Source organism: Acomys minous (genome assembly GCF_964271855.1).
Source record: "Acomys minous genome assembly, chromosome: 11".
Taxonomy (NCBI): Eukaryota; Metazoa; Chordata; class Mammalia; order Rodentia; family Muridae; genus Acomys; species Acomys minous.
The window spans coordinates 30,901,677-30,915,077 of NC_140492.1; the positions used below are offsets into that span (position 1 = coordinate 30,901,677).

The following is a 13,401-nucleotide window of genomic DNA, read 5'->3' on the forward strand; positions in this document are numbered from 1 at the left end:
TGCCTGTCACTGCCTTTGACTTTTATATGAATGCTGAGGTTCATAACTTGGGTTCTTTTTCTTACTTGTAAAAGTAGCACATTACCCATGGTAGGTTTATTTTTATTTCAGCGTTTTGGAGGTTCAGTCTATTGGGCCTTTAGCAACACTATGGCAGAAAAGTTCACGGAGGAGAAAGCTGGTTACCTCATGGTTACCTGCAAGGAAACAGAAGAGATGAAGATACTAGAGACCCATGATCCCCTTCATGGGTACACAAACAATGATATAACTATTTTAGGACTCTCTTAACAGTGCCACAAGCTGGTGACCAAACTTTTATCAATGGCCATTGGAAGGTTTTTAAGATGCAGCCATGCTGTTGAGTAGATAAGCCAAACAGATTTTTTGTTTTGATGGAATAGGTGATTCCATCTAGGGGATAGCTGCTCAAACTGTATGTTGTGGGCATATGTGATTAGTAACTGAATGGGAAAGTTGTGAAAAATTAGCAAACATTAAAGTTTGTAAACATGCAATGACCAGAACTTAATTCAAGTTCTAATATATGATGAATTTAAGGTATTTCTGGTACTGTTCACCTGTGTTGGATTGCTTCACTTCAGCCTTGGTTCTGAACACACAATTTGCATACTTTGTATTGACTATGTTGTTATGCCTAGCAGCACCAACAAATGCTATCATAAACACCTTAGCTCGGATTCAAAAATATTTGTTATAAATTGCATTTTTTAACTGTACATACAAAATTTTCTACTTAGAGAACCTAATGGTCTAATTCTGGAAAACAAAGACTTTTAATAGCTTCCTACCATTCCTCCCTATGTAAGTACCAAATTAGTGCATCTTTGTGTTGTATTGTGTTAGAATGTTTGGCTGTGAAAGTTGCTGTTTGAGAGCTTACTTGAATCTTATAAAGAAACAAGAAATGAATTTGGGCTTGGGATCAGGACAGGATTGTCAGCAATTTCTGAAAGGCCCCGAACATACTTTTGTCATTTTGTACTATACAAAATGTATTTGTATTATACAAAAGAGCATTCTCAGCATTGATGATTATAAAACCCAAATTATCATTCAACTCTGAAAAGTGCAGAACATATTCTATGTCTACCTTATACAATATTCATACAATTTATAGTGTTGTATGTAACAGTAAAGAACATGTATAGAAATTTGTTTTCATCTTTAGTAAGTGGTAAAATTAAATTAAATATATTTTAAAATAAATTACCAGCAGGTATTTTTCATACCTATATATTAAGGATCATGTAAAAAATTCTCAAGTAATAATGTGATCTAATGTATACTGTATACATAATAAATAAGTAAAATTAAAAAAAATTCTCAAGTAAAAATTTTAAAGAAGCCCCGTTGTAACTCTCAGCCAAAGAAGTTCATACCAGGCCACACTGACTCTTATTAATATCTTATGTGGCTGGTGACTTTTTGCTGAACCTTATCTATCATTTATGAAAAATCTAGGGTCTTTGAGAGTTCTACCAAACGTCTTCTAAGCTTTACTAGTGGGAAAATGGCTGAATGATGGTCCATCTGTTTACAGCATGGTTTGCTGAGTCCAGTCTTGAGACCTATTGCTTAAAAAGATAGAGTCCTTTCTAAGTATACTGTTTGCAGTCAATGGACCTCTTTACTCAAGGGCTCTGGTGAAGGTTTACAGTGAGATTAATGTTATCTTCATGTATATATATATCTATTTTGCAACAAGCAGCAACTTAAAATTTCATGTCTTATTATTTGAGAATTTTACTTTTTAAGCAGTGCTTATCTTAGGTAGTAATCCCCTGATGGATTTGGGAAAATTATAAACCTTGTGGAAATGTTTCATCTATCTAGATGGTAATGAAAACAAACACCTGTAGTTCATAGGAGGATTAAAAAAAAAAAAGAATATATATGGGAATTTGAAGTAGATTCCACCCTGCATGGATAATGTTCAAAGGTTCAAGACTTCAGTAGATGAATAACTGCATGAAGATATAGTAGGGATCAAACTAGAACTATACATGGAGCTTGGAGATATGATTGAATTGCTGTAATTAATTTTAAAATAGGAAGAGTTACTTCTTATGAATAAATATGGTGCTTTTAAGATGATCCTGGGTAGGAACCTATCAAAGCTTTTTGGGAAGTTGACACAGGTAGATTTCTTGAATCAAAAAGTTTGAGGCCAGCCTCTGGGCAACATAGGGGGACTGAGTCTCTAATTGAAAAACAAAACAAAACAAAACAAAAAACCAGTGGTTTTTAAGATAGAATCTATTCCTGGTGAAGATGCTATTAAATATTGCTAAAAGGTGAATGAAAACTTAGTTGATAAAGAGCTTTGAAAGTTTCATTCCACCTTTTATTAAGACCATAGACTGTCTCTTCTCTGATGCTAGGGATTGAACCAAGGGTGGTATTCACGCTAGGCAAGGGCTGTACCCCTGAGTTACTTCCCTAGCTCCTTCCAATTTCATAAAAGTTCTACTTCGTGTTAGCAGTTCATGCTGTCTGGATCACATTTGAAACAAGTCTATGAAAGGGAGACCCCAACTGATGTGGCAACTTCACTGTGGCCTTTTTCTTTTCCATTATTAAAATATGTCCATTGTACAAAATCATGGATTTTTATTATGAGACTTTTATACACAAGCATAATAAACTTTGGTCATATTCATCCCCCCTGTATACTTACTCACTTGTTCGTCTTCCTTGCTCGCACTAGTCTCTTTCCTTTTTCCAGTTCATCTTTGACTTCTAGGCCTTCTTTTTTACTCTAAAGAGAGATGATTGCTTTTATTAGTTTCTAGTCTGCCTAGGTAATCTATGAAAATATGAATATTGTACATTGATGAGTGCACAAAGTTCTTACTTGTGCATGAAGTGTACATCCTAGGATTTCCAGTAGATGTCTAAAATCTCAGGTATTAAGAAATTCCACATACAGTGTTTCTTGTACATAGTGTCACATAGTGCCAAACTTTATTTAATCTCTTGTTGTCTACTTTGCATAATTTCTTTTGCACTTTGTAAGGTTTTTTTGTTTTTGTTTTTTTGTTTTTTGTATTTTGAGATGAAATTTCATGTATTCCAGGCTGGCTTCGAACTTGGTATGTAACTGAGGATGATGTTTAACTTTTGGTCCTGTTTTCACTTGCAAAGTGCTGGGATTAGAGACATATACATCATTTTCTGGCCGGCCATGGAGATTGAACTTGGCGCTTTGTGTATGATAACTGAGTTAAATCTCTAGCCCTTAATGAAGTTTTAAAAAACCAAGTACTACCATTTGACTCTTTCTGCTTCTGGGTTAACTCACTCATTATGATCATTTCTAGATCAATCCATTTGTCCACAAATTTCGGGAATTCTTTGTTTTTAATAGCTGAGTAGTATTCCATAGTGGAAATGTACCACAGTTTCTTTATCCATTCTTCTACTGAGGGATGCTTAGGCTCTTTCCTTGTTCTGGCTATTATGAATAAGGCTGCTATGAGCATGGTTGAGCATATGTTCCCCATATTTGACCACATCCCCTGGATGGGGAGGCCTGGTGGCATTCAGAAGAAGGATATCAGGCAACCAAGAAGAGACTTGATACGCTATGAGCATATACAGGGGGAAGAGGTCCCCCTCAGTCACAGTCATAGGGGAAAGGAGTAAGGGGAAAATGGGAGGATACAAGGGATGGGATAGCGATTGAGATGTAATATGAATAAATCAATAAAATATATTAAAATAAAAAACCAAGTACTTATAAGTAAAATATTTGCTATTAGGTAGATGTTACAACTTGGTAGTTTTTAAAAGTAGAACAAAACCACAGTGCAATGAAAATTATATATTTTTTTTCCTTTTCTTTTCAGGAGTTTCTTTGAGTTGCTCCTGTTCTTTGGAAGAGATGAGTTTTATGAAGAACCCTTAAAGGATATTCTTGGCTCATTTCAGGTACAATAGTTAACTATTTTACATTTTATACACATACAAATCAGTAAAATTGTTATATTAAATTTTTGCTTAAATGTTATGGTCACTACAGTGATGGTATTAAAAAGTTCCTTATACTGGTAGGTGTAGAAAGATCATGAAATCAATTTTAACTGTATTCCAAGCAGCTTCTATCCAGGATTCTAATGCAGCTACCATGTCTAAAGAACCTAAGCACATGTGAGAATCTAGAACTTTCCCCTGGCAAAGAAACTGTCTCACCAATTTTCCTGTCTCATATAATCTATGCAGATGGTTGTTCTTGTTTTGGGATCTGTAAGAGGACAGAGAGAAGCCAGGCGTTTTGGCGCGCGCCTTTAATCCCAGCACTCAGGCGGCAGAGGCAGGTGGATCTCTGTAAGTTGGACGCCAGCCTGGTCTACAAAGTGAGTCCAGTATGGCTAAGGCTATACACAGGAACCCTTTCTTGTAAAACAAAACCAAAACAACAACAACAAAAAATCGAAAACAATAAAACAAAACAAAAAACAAAGAAAAAGTAAGCAAAGAAAGAAAGAAAAAAGGGGAGAGACAGACAGATAGATAGAGACAAATCTAGACAATAAGTGAGATGGCTCAGTTGATAAATGCCTGCCCTGGAGAATTTGGCTTCCAGCACCCATTAACAAACATTAGTGACTGGATAGATTACTTGGTGGGTAAAGGTGCTTGCTGCCAAACTGAATGACTTGAGTTAAATCCCTGCATCCCGATGGTGGAGGGAGAAAACTGACTCAAGGGGTTGTTCTCTAAATGCCACATATATGATGCGATATTCAGGTGTTCATACATGCACACAAAATAAATTATTGTAGAAAAAGTGCCAGACACAGCTGTACACTTCTGTAATTGCAGTGCTGAGGAGGAGGTGATGGGCAGATGCTAGTATCTTAGTGTCTCTCCAGTCTGGCTGAATTGAAAAACTCCAGGTTCAGTTAAAAGACTGTCTCAAGGCCATTCTCCACAGCTGTGTGGAGAGCGGGGACTGACTCTGACATGAACTCTGGTGACCCATTGTTGACGACTTCCCCTTGGTGGGGAGGCTTGGTGGCGCTCAGAGAAAGAATAAGCAGGCTACCAAGATGAGACTTGATAGACTGTGACCATATGGTGGGGAAGGAGGTCCCCTTCTGTCACAGACCCATGGAAAGGGAATATGGTAAGAGAGGGAGGGAGGGAAGGAGGGAGGGAGGAACGGGAGGATACAAGTAAGGGGATAACAATTGAGATGTAATCTGAATAAATCATTTAAATAAAAAAACAAACAAAACAACAACAACAAAAACACAAACTGAACAAAGAAAAGACTGTCTCAAAAATAAGATGGACAGCAATTGAGAAAGATATCCACCATCAACTTCTGGCTTCCATACTTATAAACACAATTTCTTGTTCACCTGTATATACTTGCATATATGAATAGATACATACAGTATAAAAACATAGACTGACAAAATTTTAAGACCTCTTCTATATATCTAAAATATTTTGGTTCTTTAAAGTCATTTATTTAGGAAACAGCACACACTAGTACTCTGGCCACCCAAGTGCTCTCACTATATCATCAGCACTTATGTGGCTAGAGTACCTCCAGGGGCTGCTTTGCAACCTGTCATATATAATATTACTATAGTGTTAAAGGCTTATGAGTTTGGCTATTTATGAAAATTGTATTCAACATTCTATTGTGTCCACTTATAATTCAACAAAATTGATCAAAATACCTGTTTCCTTAATATCAGCACTTGGTGGGCAAAAGTAGGCAGCTCTATGTGAGTTTGAGACCAATTTTGTCTTCATAGTGATATCCAGATCAGCCAGAGCTACACAGTGAAAGGCTGTCTGTCTCACAAATACACTAATAGAAAATAACAAACATCAAAGCAAAACTGTTTGCATCAAATTTATAGTTTACTTAGATTATATATTCAAGTTTTCATTACCTATTGTTTATTTCACTTTGTCTTTGATGCTTGTTCTTGGCAATGGATCTTGTCTTAGTTAGGGTTTTAATTAAGCTCTAAAGAGAACCGTGACCACAGCCACTCTTACAAAGGAAAACATTTAATTGGGGCTGGCTTATGGTTTCAGAGGTTGAGTCCATTTTTGTTATGGCCAGGAACATAGAAGCCTGCAGGCACACTTGGTGCTGGAGAAGGAGCTGAGATTTCTACATCTTGATCCTCAGGCAGCAGGAAGAGAACTAAGACATACTTCCTCCAACAAGGCCACGTCTCCTAGTAGTGCCACTCCCTATGAGCCTGTGAGGCCATTTTCTTTCAAACCACCACAGTCCTCTTGAACTTCTTTGCTCATCAGTTGTTTATTGAGTCCCCACACTGTTCTCAGCACTAAGCTCCATGGAAAACAACAGTAAGCAGCAGAGTGAACTCCTGTAATTGTGGCAGAAAGACAATAATTCAAGACTTTTAAAGTGAGCATTTTGGAAGCAGCAGCTGTCTAAACCGATAGAGAATGGCGGCACAGTGGGATTGGAGAAGGACATTTTAGTGTTAAGAGAAGTGCTGGTCAAGTGTGTCATAGAGGAGTCAAGTTTTGTTTATGTATGTGGGTAGTTTTTGTATCTGCATGCATATTTTTCCAACTTCAGCTAAGGTTATTTTCTATTTAAAATGTGGTAAACATTTGTAAACAGATATACCCTGTATTTTTTCACATAATTTAATCAGTTATTGAAAATCCCCCACAATATACCTCATTCCCTCTTAGGGAGGGAGGGAGGGGGTGCAGGGAGTGGGGAGGGAGAGGGAGGTTTTCAGTAACTTAATTCTGGCTGAATTAGAAAGCCCATCCTCACCCCCGGCCCCTCTCCACCCCTCTTTAATAAAATCTCTTCTTCCAGCCTGGCATGGTGGTACACATCTTTAATCCAAGCACTTGAGAGGCAGAGGCAGATGGATCTCTGCGAATATGTACCCATCCTGGTCTACAGAGCTAGACCCAGGACAGCCAGGACTGTTACACAGAGAAACCCTGTCTTGAAAAATCAAACAAACAAACAAAGAAAAAAATCTACTTCTGTGATTATGGCTTCTTTTTAGTTTGAACTTATTTGAACCTTCTTTTGTTTTGTTTGCATTGTGTAGTACTGGCTAGCCTAGAATTTACTGTGTAGCCCAGGCTGCCCTTGACTTTGGGGCAGATATTAGGAACACAACTTACTTACTTGAGTCTTCTAGTTAATAGAAGCTTTAAAACCTCTGGTGGCTTTTTTTTGAGATCTAGCAAAGGTCAACATGCATTTTTATTCTGTATACCTCCTTAAAAGGCTTGTATTTATAAAGCTCGGAAAGCTTCCAGTTTTCAGATAATAAAGTTATAATCTAATATCGCCTTTTGAATTATTTTTAATATAGTGTCCTAGTAAAAATCCTATTCTCCTGAGGATCTCACCTCTGTCTATATTTTGTCAAATCATACTATAAATAGGTTTAAGGTTGTGTTTTTTCCTTTTCACTTTAAATGGGACAAACTCAGTGTTGCTAATACTTATCTGAGGAGTGTGTTAAAATTCAGATTATGACTTAGGAGTGTAACGTGGGACCGGATGGTCTGCTTTCTAACAAGCTCCTAGGTTATACTAATGGTGCTAATCCCTGGAACTGGATTTGAATAAACTTTATGTTCCCCTATTACGTGACACATAGCAGTTCACCCTACGAGGCTATAGACTACAGAACAAAGAAATTATTTCATTTCTGCCTGGGTGAGTTTGGGTGTTTAATACCAGGAGCATGAGTGATAACCCAGCAGAGCTTCTTCACTAGAGTTCACTGGATAGTGTACAGGCAGTGCTACACAATTTTCCTCTTCCCAACAATTCTTTACTGCTAATACAGCCTCCTTCCTTTTGGCGGGCAGGGAGCTAAATCCACATGTCATCCATACATAATTTCCCATATGGTAAACACAAATACCTCAATTTTATAGTCCCCTCTACCTTATGCTAAGTAGGCTATATATTTTATTTATTAGTTTTCTCACTTATAAAAGGGGAATAATCACTGTACTGACTGAAAGCAATCACTATATGGGCTGAATTAGTAGCATGCTTGGCATCACTTCTGGCAAAATGCCCTTGATGCTGTTTTTAAGGTAGGTAGTGACAACCTTTCTAGTAAGGTGTAAATTCTAAAGTAATACTGTGTAAATTTCTGTTTTTATATATAATAAGACTCAAACGTAGGTTTTCTTTTTGTTATTGTTGTTGTTTTTGTGGTTTGGGGGGACAGGGCTTTTCTGTGTAGCCTTAGCTGTCCTGGCTGTTGATCAGACTGGCCTTAAACTCTGCCTGCCCAAGTGCTGGGATTACCACTGCACCCAGCTTTCAAACTTAGCTCTTATACTTCTGTTTTTTCATGATTTCTGACCACCTACACTTGGAGTTTCTCAACTATAAATTGTAAACTCTGCTTATAATTTCCTGCATAATCTTAAGGGGAATCTTTTTTTTTCTTTTGAGAATTTCATATGAATACTGTATTTATATCATTTCCATATCTCCTCCAAGTCATCATGTTTTCCCTCAACTCCCTTTCAAATTTGTGTTCTTTTTATTATTGTTGTTGTTATATGTACTAGAATCAAACAGACCTACAAAATCTATTTAGGGTTGCCCAATGTACATATTTGGGGCCAACTTACTGCTTAGTGTTGTGATTAAGCATGTCTTGTTTAAATCATTAATATTGAGATACTATGGGTGGCAGCTTTCCTGTCAGGCCTAAATGACAGTATCTCATAGCAGGTATCCTGGTCCATGGATTCTTAGAGTCTTTCTATCTCTTCTTTCTGACGTGTTCTCTGAACCTATCTGCTAGGCCTGGTGGTGTTGTAGGAACCTTCATTTTTTATAGCCAAATATATATAACGCAAAAGAATTTCAGTCCTATCTTTGAGTTTCTTTACTTTTTGTTTTGTTTTGTTTTGTTTTGCTTTGCTTTGTTTTTTATCATGATATAAGATACTTCTCACAGGATGTGCTTACCTCTTCATCATCCACATATCTACATACCTAATGAAATATAAAATGAAGAAATATAAAATGAAGGAAAAAAACTGGATGAGGGCCTTATACTAACTGCTCAGACAAGATACCAGATGTGGGGAGTTGCCAAACATAACTTCATTGAGTGAATATAATAAAATAGAAAACTACCTGAGGCGAGGGGAGAGACGGATGGACATAGTATGCTCTGTCCTTCCATTAGTATTTATCGACATATAACAGAGAAAATATTAGGTGGTGGGGATTTGGTAGCCATTTTTATTCTTGGTATTTCCCAAAAGTGCACCAGACATGTGGTAAAGCCCTTAAGCCAGGAATCCCAATATAACACCAAGAATAGCATATATAGATTATTTCCATTGAGAAAATAATGTGTTGCTCTATTGAAATGCAGCCTGCCCTCAGGGCTTTGATTACACTAATACTTTGTTTTTATTCTATAATAAAGGCCATGGTGGAATAACATAACGATATAAATAACATACAGCAGAACAAACTAGTCTACACACACTTTCCTTTTTTATTTTTTATTTTTATTTTTTGTTGGTCATGAAAGATTAGGTATCAATTCATTGACTAGTAAAACATCTTTTAACAGTTTTTCACTAGGATATTATAGGTAAAGAAGCAAAAAAAAAAAAAAGAATACTAATTGTCATCAGTTGCATGGAGAGATAATACAGTTTAAAAAAATTAAAAGATCTGTATAGGTTTGCTCATATGAGTGTAAAGTATCTTCTGTAAATTGTATGGCTGCTCTGGAACTTGGTAAAACTAGACTGTCCCCAAACTCACAAAGATCTGCCTGTCTTTGCCTCCTGAGTGCTGAAACAAAGCCATGCGCCACCATGCCTGGCTAAATACCAGACTGTAAGCCCAAGAACCCAGCTTCAGACCTCTAAAATGTTGAAATATTAGCACCAATATATTTTGTATGTCTTCTGTAAGACCAGTATCCTGACCGTGGAATAGCAGGTATCTTGTGAAAGGATACTAAATATTGTGCATTAATAGTTATTCCATACAGTATCAAATTTGGTAATAAACAATAATATTATATTCTGACCACCTTGTTCTGTCTGCTGTTTTCAAGAACAGGCATGTAAATGACCAAAATAAATGAATAGAATTAGCATTTTGAAAGTATTTTTTTAAAAAATTTGTTCACTTTACATCCCGATTGTAGCCCTCTCCCTCATCACCTCCTGATCCCATCTTTCCTCCCTCATCCCTGCTTCCCCATCCCCTAGTCCTCAGAAAGAGGGAGCCCTCCTCCCCTAACATCTGACCTCAGCCTATCAAATCTCATCTAGACTGCCTGTATCCTCTTCCTCTGGCCTGGCAAGGCCGCCTTGTCATGGGTAGTGATCCACATATGAGGGCCAGAGTCCATGTCAGAAATAGCCCCTAATCTCCATATTATGGGATGGGCAAGGAGACTGTGTTGCTTATCTACTACATCTGAGCAAAGGGTTTAGGTCCTAGGTCCTCACCATCCATGGTCCTTGGAGATATATCAGTCTCTTCAGCACCCCATCCCCATCCCCCAGCCTGCCTGGATGTATTGGCTCCATTGGTCTCCTTGTGGAATGCACCTGTGCATTCCAGGTCCTCCTATTCCCCAACTCTTCCATAAGACTCTACCCGAAGTTTGGCTGTGAGTGTCAGCATCTCTAGGATCAGGGTGGAGTCTTTCAGAGGATCTCTAAGGTAGCCACGTGTCCTGTTCCTTCTCTTCAACTACTTCAGGTATCTATTCTATTTGCCCTTCTGAATGAGAATTAAGCATCCTCCTTAGGATCCTCCTTGTTATTTAACTTCTTTAGGTCTGTGTACTGTAGTGTGGTTATACTGTGTTATATGGCTAATATCTGCTTATAAGTGAGTATATATCATGCCTGTCTTTCTGGGTCTGGGTTAGCTCAATCAGGATGATCATTTCTAGTTCCATCCATTTGCCTGCAAATTTCTAGATTTCGTTGTTTTTAGTAGCTGAGTAGTATTCCATTGTGTAAATGTACTGCAGTTTCTTTGTCTATTTTTGGGTTTATGAACATCCAGGTTGTTTCCAGATTCTGGCTATTACCAATAATGCTGCTATGAACATAGTTGAGCAAAAGTCCTTGTATGATAGAACATCTTTTGGGTATATGCCCAGGAGTGGTATAGCTGGGTCATAAGGTAGAACTATTCCCAATTTTCTGAGAAGGTGCCAGATTGATTTCCAAAGTGGTTGTACATGTTTACACTCCCACCAACAATAGAGGAGTGTTCCCCTTTCTCCACATCCTCGCCAGTATGTGCTGCCACTTGAGTTTTTTTTATCTCAGCCGTTCTGATGGGTATAAGGTGAATTCTCAGACTCATTTTAGTTTGCATTTCCCTCATGGCTAAGGACATTGAGCATTTCTTTAAGTGTTTCTCAGCCATTTGATATTCCTTTGTTGAGAATTCTCTGTTTAGTTCTGTATCCCATTTTTAAAATTGGTTTATTTGGTTTATTGGTGTTTAATTTCTTGAATTCTTTATGTATTTTGGATATTAGCCCTTTGTCAGATGTAGGGTTGGTGAAGATCTTCTCCCAGTCTGTAGGCTGTCCCTTGGTTCTATTGACAGTGTCCTTTGCCTTACAGAAGCTTTTCAGTTTCATGAGGTCCCATTTATTAACTGTTGACCTTAGAGCTTAAGCTGTTGTTCTGTTCAGGAAGTTGTCTCCTATGCCAATGAGTTCAAGGCTCTTCCCCAGTTTTTATTCCAACAGATTTAGTGTCTCTAGTTTTATGTTGAGGTCTTTAATCCACTTGGACTTTAGCTTTGTGCATAGTGATAAATATTGATGTATTTTCATTTTTCTACTGTAGACATCCAGTTAGATGAGCACATTTTGTTGAAGACGCTATCTTTTTTCCATTGTATCTAACAATACATTAAGGACCCTTTTCTGAGGAGAAGGGGACTGGGGAAAGGGGAACAGGGTGAGAGAGCAGGACTGGGAGGAGAGGAGGGAGGCGGCTCTACAGGGATGTAAAGTGAATTTAAAAATAAATAAATAAAAAGAACACATTAAAGTTGAGACATTCATTGTTCACTGAAAGGTGACTGTACAGTGTACTAACAGAAAATAAAAATCTCAGCACATTAATTCTTGAGGCTGTCTAGATTTTCTCAGATAAAATATATCATAGAAAATTAGCCGTGAGGAATAATAGAGACCGTTAAAGCCAGTCTCATTTAAAAATAAATAGTGAAACGAAGGACCAAAAAGATTCATTCATTCATTTATCCATTCAAACAAAATTTGAGATTAAGTAACTTGTCCTGTTGGTGGCAGGCAGCATAAGGGTCAAGAGGACTTCTTTTTCTCCTGACTAAAAATACTTGTTCTACTAAATTGGATTTTGTATGTATTTCTTTATGTGGGATCATGTGTTCAAATAAATCTTACACACATATCTTAAGTCTTCAGGGCTTGTATTATATTAAGGGTTAGAACAATTAAGAATAGCACATTGTCTGGTAGCTGTATTAAATCATAGCTTATTTAAAACATGTTGTATAAGTCATGATGCTCAACTTAAAATTCCTTATACCAGTCATACAAAGTGTTTTGTTGAAATCTATTGACTTCTAAATTTCTTTTACCCCCTCCTCCTTGTATTTGGTGCTGTATTGTGTATGTTTTGTAATATGTAGTGTGTGGTCTATGTTCTTGTTAGAGTGAGTGTGAGCATGTATGTGTGTGAAGGTGCATGTGGAGACCACAGGTCAACTTTAGGTGTTGTACTCAGTCACTCTTTATCTTAATGTTTGAAGCATTATTTCTCAATGAACCTGAAGCTTATCAATTTGACTGGTTGGCTGGCCAATAAGCTTCATGGATTCTCTTGTTTCATAATGCTGAACTCCTCAGGTTTTCTCCCTGTCTCTTTTGACTTCTTTGCCTCAGAGCATGTCTGCCTCTGGGCCCAGACCTCTGCTCTCCTCCGCAGGGGACTGTAATATGTAAGGCTGGAGGACAGGAAATAGATCAGGGAGTGTAACCTCACATCTGGCTTTCACAGGGATGCAAACTCACTTCCTCATGCATGGAAGGCATTTTAATGGGCTGATCCACTTCCCAGCCCTAGTTTTTTTTTTATATCTGAACCATTCCACTACCTTCCTTTTCTGTACGAGATGGGGCTCAGGCCCTTAAAAAAAATGGGCTAAAAACTCATTAATATGCTCTAAGTAACAGGCTTTTCCACAGTAAATTCTGCCTTAAAAATTTAAAGATAACCTGCCAATAATAACAACAAACATGTAATAATGAAAATACTTGCACAAATTCACTAAAAATCAGCTCCTCCATTAAACGTATTTTTTCTAAAACAGTAATG

At 37.4% G+C, this 13,401-nt stretch overlaps 1 protein-coding gene across 4 annotated transcripts in view; it reads left to right on the forward strand.

The window, feature by feature from the left end:
* ZNF654 (zinc finger protein 654) overlaps positions 1–13,401 on the forward strand; it is a 63,970-nt gene that overhangs the window by 30,819 nt on the left and 19,750 nt on the right. For all 4 annotated transcript variants that reach the window (XM_084801975.1, XM_084801973.1, XM_084801972.1 and 1 more), the window contains one exon: positions 3,873–3,954. In XM_084801975.1, the coding sequence (XP_084658101.1) occupies positions 3,873–3,954 (82 nt within the window). The remainder of the gene's footprint in view (positions 1–3,872; positions 3,955–13,401) is intronic.